Here is a 7,755-nt window from a genome sequence, read left to right on the forward strand (position 1 = left end):
AGCTTCATTGGTCAGTGTTGATATTTTAAATTTTGTTTGTCAAATACACATGATAAAATTCCAAATGAAACGGAACTTATATGATAATATATACTTTTGATCTCATTTTTATTAGGTTTAATATATCTTTTGTCCCTTCAACTTATTTAAAAAAAACTTGATTGGTTCTTTAAATTTTCAAAATATCTCGATGTTTCTTTCAACTAGTGTAAAATATAATCAATTGATCACTCGATTGCAAAAAAGTAAGTTAAATTCGAAAGATTTATTCCACGCATCTTAAAATGTTATTATATAATTAAAAAATGACTTTACTTGTTGAACTATAAAACTTGTCTTCTCTAATGTTAAAAATGTATACCCCAATCTTGGTCGTTTTACTTTTTTTTAAGACTCGTGCAATATATTTTTCGCATTTAATTTAATTTTTTTTTTTTTTTTGCAATCGAGTGATCAATTGATTACATTTTGCGTAAGTTAAGGGGACTAACTGGACATTTTATGCAAGTTGATGGGTTATTGGACGCTTTGAAAGTTCAGGGGACCGATCAACCTTTTTGGATAAGTTCAGGGAGACAAATGATGTATTAAGCCTTTTTATTATTAGTTTGTTTTGTTACAAGGAAAGTAAAAAAGAAATATCAGATTAGGAAGTTCGTCGAGAGAGTTTTGAAGAACCGTAAATCCTGAGAAAAACAAGAATCCTTCTTTGCCATTAAGTTCGCCTATCTGTTTCACTCTCGGTAGATATGAGGTATTTAACATTTATTCCAATCAAAGAGAGCGTGCAAATAGAATGAAGGAGGTTCCGAACAGGATGAGTGATTGGAAGGACCCCCAAAATGAAATTAGTGTTTGATCTATTATTGATTAGTGATAATTACTAAACAGGAATGTTCACATGGACCTTAATGACCAAGTGAATTTGGTGATTCACCGTTAGATCTAGACTTATTAAATTTAAACCGTAGGATGTTTTGAATCTCCACCTTAAGATTCTAATAAACCTAGATTTAATGGTGAATAACCAAATACTGCATGATCATTAATGTACATGTGATCAAAACCAATAGTGTACGAGTGGAGTGAAACAACGAAATAGATAACATGTTGATGATGTCTAACGGGATTTATAAGTGAATAGATACCCTCGTAACCTCATTAATTATATCTGACAGCAATAATATAAATTATTTTTGTAACTAATCCTAAAATAATAATAAAAAACACACTAATAATGTAATTAGTGAATAATCAAAGGATTTAAATATTAATTTCAAACCAAGTCCACCAGCATAAATAAAGTGCCTTTTCTTCTCATTCTACTCACTGATTCCTCCTCTCTGTCTCTTTCTCTATCTCAAATACATTTCATTCTTTCTTTCTACTTCTGATTCAGATTTTTCCGATACCTCCATTAAAGCTGAAACAAAGATATCTCTACTCTGTCAATGGCAACGAAAATCTACGTTGTGTAAGCATTTTTCTGTTCTTCTTTTGCTCACAGCCTTCTTCCCCCCTTTTCTGCTCTGTTCTTGATTCGATTTCTTCTCTTGATTATTGATGTTTAGCAGCTCCTTTGTTGATTATTCATGTTTTGCGATTTTCAATTCTTTTGGATGCTTCTTTAATTTATCAATTTATGGGTCTTATTTTTCAAATTTCATGGGTAGAAGATTGATCTTGGAATCGAATTTCAGTTATGGATAATTCTGTTCCTTTTTGTTGATTTATCTCAATGCGGTCCCATTAGCAATTCTAGATAGGATAGGAATGTATAACCCCCAATTATAAAGTTGCTTTAGCAAGTTCAGGGGCCAATAGGTTACTTTCAGGGAGTCAATAGATTGCTTTAAGGTAAATAGGAAGTTCTTAAAGGATTGGGGTAGTTGACTTTTCTAGAAAAGTAAAGGAGCTATTGATGTATTAAGTCAATTGCCTTATAATGTTCAATATGTTCTGTATGATTATGAGGAAATATGCTCTTGATCTTGGCCAAAAAAAAAAAGGAAACGAAAAACTGAGGATGTAGTGCCTTCTGTGTTCTTCCCTTTTGTTTTAAGTTCAATCCAAGAGAATTGCAATACTGAGAAGGAGAAGAAACTGTATTCCTATGTTACATAATGGTCTAGAAAATATTGGGGATTTATTGAATATGTGATTAACATTGATCTACTAATATTATATTTTAAGAAATAAGTTTCATTTTTTTTAAATGGCAGAAATGTGATCTGAAATGTTTCATACAAGTTTTCCGGGAATTTTGGTTTCTGAAAATGTTTCGAAAATGTGAAACGCTTTAAAATCAAAGCTTTTGTGATGTAATATATACAAAAGCTTGGACAACAGGCATGTTTTGTATGGTTGTCCAATTTCGAAGGCTTGAAAATTATATCAACTTGGCAGTATCTGAAATTTTGTGGACTGAATGATCTTTGGTTAGTTATAGCAATGTATGCCATTTATATGTGTAAGACAATCTTGCCTTTGGCTGATCAGTTAGCCGAACTTTTAACATGGTATTAAAGCTATCTAGTCTAATGCTAGACCACCCTAGGTGTTTCAAATTGGCTAGTTTCAACTGTATCAAATTCTGGCTTAAAAATGACCCTCCGAATTTTAAGGATATCTTATTGGCCCTTTTGATCTATTTACTCCTCGAAGTTGTATGAAATGACCTGTTTGTCCTTGGAACTTGCTTAAAGTGACCCATTATTAGCCCCTGAACTTGCTTAAAGTAATATGTTTTTCAACTTGCCCAAATCTCATCTTACTCTGCCGCGTAGCAAGTTCAGGGACTAATGAAATATCCTTAAACTTTAGGAGACCAATCAGTTTTTTCTTAACCAAATATCCTGATAAATGGGGCCTTACCTTATAGTGTGGAATTCATGTTTTTCATAATGATGCATGGCAATAATTCAAGCATACCTAACTCCTGAAGGTTCTTCAGGTAATAATGTACCCAAAGGAAATTAAAACAATGAACCTGACAAAACTTGTGGCTAGTATGCTCATAATTAGATGTTTAACCGAGTAAAGAAAAAAATGATTAGAGAAACTGGGCCTACCCTTTGAAAATATCACCAGAGAGATTAAGTGATTAACACCCATGCTTTTAGAGCATGTGGTCCCAGCATTCATCATTGTTAGAACTAATTCTTGACTTGTAATTTAATCTGCATAAAGCATCAAACATGCAAATCATTAATTTAGAGTTGTTAAAACAGTTTATCGTGTTATATAATTTATATTTCCATATAAATATATATGATATAAATGACAGGTAAAATACACCTATGGCTCTTCAACTTATGCTTTACTTTCTGGAACGTTCCTTATCTTTAAAGCCAGACATAAAAGTCTTTGAATTTTGATTTATACTAACATAAAATCTTTTAACTTTTGACAACTTCAATAGCAGTTAACCCTCTGTTGTAGATTTGATAAAAATGATATTCTAAGCAATTTTAATTCATGAAGTTTTTGGTTTTGAGGCCATTTAGGTGTTGTTTGTTTAGGAGAAAGAAAGTAGTTGTTTAGAAAGAGAAATCTTCGAAAATGGTGATTAAGAAAATTGAAAATATGATTCCATGTGAAATGGGGTTCTAAACAACTTTAATTCTTGGACTTTTCCATTTTACGTTATTCAATGGCCATTTTGAGATTGTTTACTTTCATAAGGGACTTTTATGTTACTAAAGGCCAAAGTTGAGTGACTTTTATGTCCGCTTTTGAAGTTGAGTGGCCATCATATTAATAAAAGTAAAGTTGAATGGCCATGTTTGTAATTTACCTTATCATAATCATAATTTATATATTCCACATGAAAACACAAAAATGATAATAATGTCAAACCTATTGTGTCAAACTAGTTGTTTCTATAAATCGCATTGTGTCAGTCTGTCAGAAATTAACAATCTTGAACATACAAATTAGTGTCACTTCATAGATCTTTTTTTTCTTAGTGAAATGCTTTGATGTGAGGGCGAGCCTTGGCGCAACGGTAAACGTTGTTGTCGTGTGACTGAGAGGTCACGGTTTCGAGTCTTAGGAGCGGCCTCTTGCCAAAATATTGGTAGGGGAAGGCTTGCCCCCAGTACACCCTTGTGGTGGGACCCCTCCCCGGACCCTCGCTTAAGCGGGGACGCGTAATGCATCGGGCCGCCCTTTTTTTTTTTAGTGAAATGCTTTGATGTGTCTTCATGTAATTTAATATGCATAAAGTGTTTCTCTTGTGGATATGCTGCAATTTTTGGTGATTATGCTGTCTTATGGTATCTGGTTTTTTTTAGAGATATATTGTATCCTTTTACTGAAGTTTGGGTCTATTTCACAAAGATCATTGAACGTCATTTTCTCTCAGTGACATCATTGAATTCGCATTTGATTTCAATAAAATCATTCCGGACCATAAAAACTCAGTAGTATATTAAAGTGACACAAAAGACAGTTGAGTATATGCCAATTAAGTATCAAGTCGAACAAGGATATGCTTTCTTTTGTGTGGCTTAGTATGTGCCACATGGCACACACGTTTATGCCATGTCAGCCATAAAAGTCTGAAATGTCCAGACGCCTCTTAGTTGACATATAGTCAACTGTCTTCTGTGCCACATCAATATTGCAGTGATTTTTTGTACACAAATTGGCTGAAATGACTATTAAGATACTGAAAACTAAGAAAAATCAAATTCAAATTCAAATTGGTAAACATGAATTGATTTGATGTGTTTACAGGTACTATTCTATGTACGGACATGTTGCAAAGCTAGCTGAAGAGATAAAGAAAGGAGCTGCATCTGTAGAAGGTGTGGAAGTGAAACTATGGCAGGTTTGAAGTCTTAACTTCCATAACTCTTGGATTGTTTCAGTTGAATGCAGAAGTAACAATGACTAGAATATGAGGGGCGAATTACTTTCATAGCCTTTGAATTATAGTGTTACAAACATTATGGCCCCTAAATTTCATTTTTTGACATAAAAGTTCTTGAACTTTATGTTTTGTAACATTAATGTCCAAATCGACAAAAATCTGTTAAAAAATTAACAAAATGATGAGGGTATGACCATAATTTTGTGATATGGGTAAATAAAGAGTCAATGATGTAGTCAAATCTGTCTAAGTCATCATTTCGTAATTTTTTTTACGGAATTTTGTTGATTTCTACTTTAATATTGTAGAATGTAAAGTTCAAGGTTCATTTGTCAAAAAAATGAAGTTTAGGAACGATAATGTTAGTAACACCATAGTTCATGAGTTATGGGATGTATTTTTCCCCTTAATAATTATAACCTGAAAAAGTTTGACTATATGATTAACTCTTTTTTATCCATGTCGCAGAAAATTATGATCAAATTCCTATTTTACTCTCATCGTTTCGTTAATTTTTTACCTCATTTTGTTGATTTGGACTTTAATGTTATATAATGTAAAGTTCAAAGTTTTATATCATTAAATGAAGTTGGTGGATTATAATATTAGTAGCACTATAGTTTAGGGACCATGAATATAATTCACCCCTTTCCTTATACATGGTATAATTCAATGAAAATGATTATCTTGTGTCATGTTAGTCGGATTGTCTTTGTAAACAGTAACATCCCTAATAAATGCTACATTTGACAGGTGCCTGAAACACTTGTTGAAGATGTTCTAGGGAAGATGGGAGCACCACCGAAAAGTGACGTGCCTATCATTACTCCAAGTGAACTTGCTGAGGCTGATGGATTACTTTTTGGTTTCCCAACTAGATTTGGAATGATGGCTGCACAATTTAAAGCATTCATGGATGCTACTGGAGGTCTATGGAGAACACAAGCACTTGCCGGAAAGCCTGCCGGAATTTTTTATAGCACTGGTTCTCAGGGCGGTGGACAGGAAACCACTCCGTAAGTTTCTCTTCACCATATCAAAACGGGTTATTGTGTCATCATCGTTTTATGAAATCTATATATTACACACGAGTGCTGACACATATCAAAACAGGTTACTGTGTCAATTTGGTATCTAGTGTAAAATCAGCTCAAAGTAAACACGAATCAGTATATGATTGGTAGTTATTTGACACGTGTCACTTCCTCATGCTGACACGTGTCATCTTGGACTAACTTGATCCTAAATGACAAGTCAAAAAGCCAAATTGATATCCAAACTAGATTACGGACTAAATTGATCCTACTAGCCACTTTCAAACACGAAACAAATCCTTATTATCCATACATTAACAAGCTGTTAATGGAACGGCTAGAAGCTCTTTTCCCTTGAGCAAGTTCTCGGATTCGAGTCTTATATACAATGAAAACAGTTATTGGGAAAGATTCACTTATCTTTAAAGGGTGTTTCTCGGCTCGACTCCAGTACATTCTACTTCTTTTAACAAGTTGTTAATTTGAATGGCTAGAAGCTCCTTTCCGTTGAGCAAGATCTCGGATTCGAGTCTTATATACAATGAAAACAGTTATTGGGAAAGATTCACTTATCTCTAAAGGGTCTTTCTCAGCTCGAATCTAATACATTCTAATATCCTTAGACTTTTTTTAACAAGTCGTTAATTGGAACGGCTAGAAGCTCCTTTCCCTTGAACAAGATATAACATTCGAGTCTTGTATACAACAAACGAAAACAGTTATCGGGAAAGCTTCACTTATCTTTAAAGGGTCCTTCTCGTCTCAAATCCAGTACATTATATTATCCTTAAGACTTTTTTTAACAAGTCGTTAATTGGAATGGCTAGAAGCTCCTTTCCCTTGAGCAAGATCTCAGATTCGAGTCTTATATACAACGAAAACAGTTATTGCGAATGCTTCACTTATCTTTAAAGGGTCTTTCTCGGCTCGAATCCAGTACATTCTAACATCCTTAGACTTCTTTTAACAAGTGCTTAATTGGAATGGCTAGATCTCCGATTCAAGTCTTGTTTCGTTTCTCTTTGAGGGTCTTTCTCGGCTTGAATCCCGTACATTCTAATTTTGTTTTTTTTTAAATTTCAGTTTGACTGCAATCACACAACTTGTACACCATGGAATGGTGTTTGTACCAATAGGATACACATTTGGAGCAGGAATGTTTGAGATGGAGAAAGTGAAGGGAGGTAGTCCATATGGTGCAGGGACTTATGCTGGGGATGGCTCCAGACAACCATCTGAACTAGAGCTTGAACAAGCTTTTCACCAGGGGAAATATTTTGCTGGCATTTCAAAGAAATTCAAGGATAATACCACTGCTTGATTTGATTCCATTCCATTAAACTCATTGCTATTATTATTATGTATACCCCTTGTTTCTATTCTATTCCACTTGAGTTTCCATTGTTATGTAAAAAATAATATCTCATTGCTATTTTACATTATTTCCATGATTTTACTTGATCAATTTGTGTTTAGATAATATATAGTGATATCAAATGTCATTGTTTTCAAGTCCAAGTTATGTATTAGTAGATATGTTCATGGGTTGGGTATCCGTCCAGGCTCGTGTGCAACGGGCTAGGCAAAAATGATATTTTGTCTGGTAAATACTCTATTTTTCAATGAAAAACAACAATTTTTATTCTTTATTCACTAAAATCAGTGTCATTAGAACCGAGCCGGACTTCAAACTAGATTTATAATTAGATTATGGGTCACTTGGTGCAACAAGTGATTCGAATTGCGTAAGAGATTAATATAAGATCCATGATTGAGCATTAACTACAAGTTCAATTTTTTAGTTCAAACAGTTCCATGACATGGTATAAGAGCCTCTTGGATCAA

At 33.6% G+C, this 7,755-nt stretch overlaps 1 protein-coding gene across 1 annotated transcript; it reads left to right on the forward strand.

Annotated features, from left to right (window-relative positions):
• Positions 1 to 1,317: 1,317 nt before the first annotated feature.
• LOC136233232 (NAD(P)H dehydrogenase (quinone) FQR1-like) lies at positions 1,318 to 7,375 on the forward strand. Its single transcript, XM_066022850.1, has 4 exons — positions 1,318 to 1,474; positions 4,741 to 4,834; positions 5,630 to 5,892; positions 6,994 to 7,375. Exons 1-4 carry the CDS (start codon positions 1,452 to 1,454, stop codon positions 7,229 to 7,231), a joined length of 618 nt encoding a protein of 205 aa, XP_065878922.1. The 5' UTR covers positions 1,318 to 1,451; the 3' UTR covers positions 7,232 to 7,375.
• Positions 7,376 to 7,755: the final 380 nt, after the last annotated feature.

The sequence above is a fragment of the Euphorbia lathyris genome, chromosome 6, assembly GCF_963576675.1.
Source record: "Euphorbia lathyris chromosome 6, ddEupLath1.1, whole genome shotgun sequence".
Taxonomy (NCBI): Eukaryota; Viridiplantae; Streptophyta; class Magnoliopsida; order Malpighiales; family Euphorbiaceae; genus Euphorbia; species Euphorbia lathyris.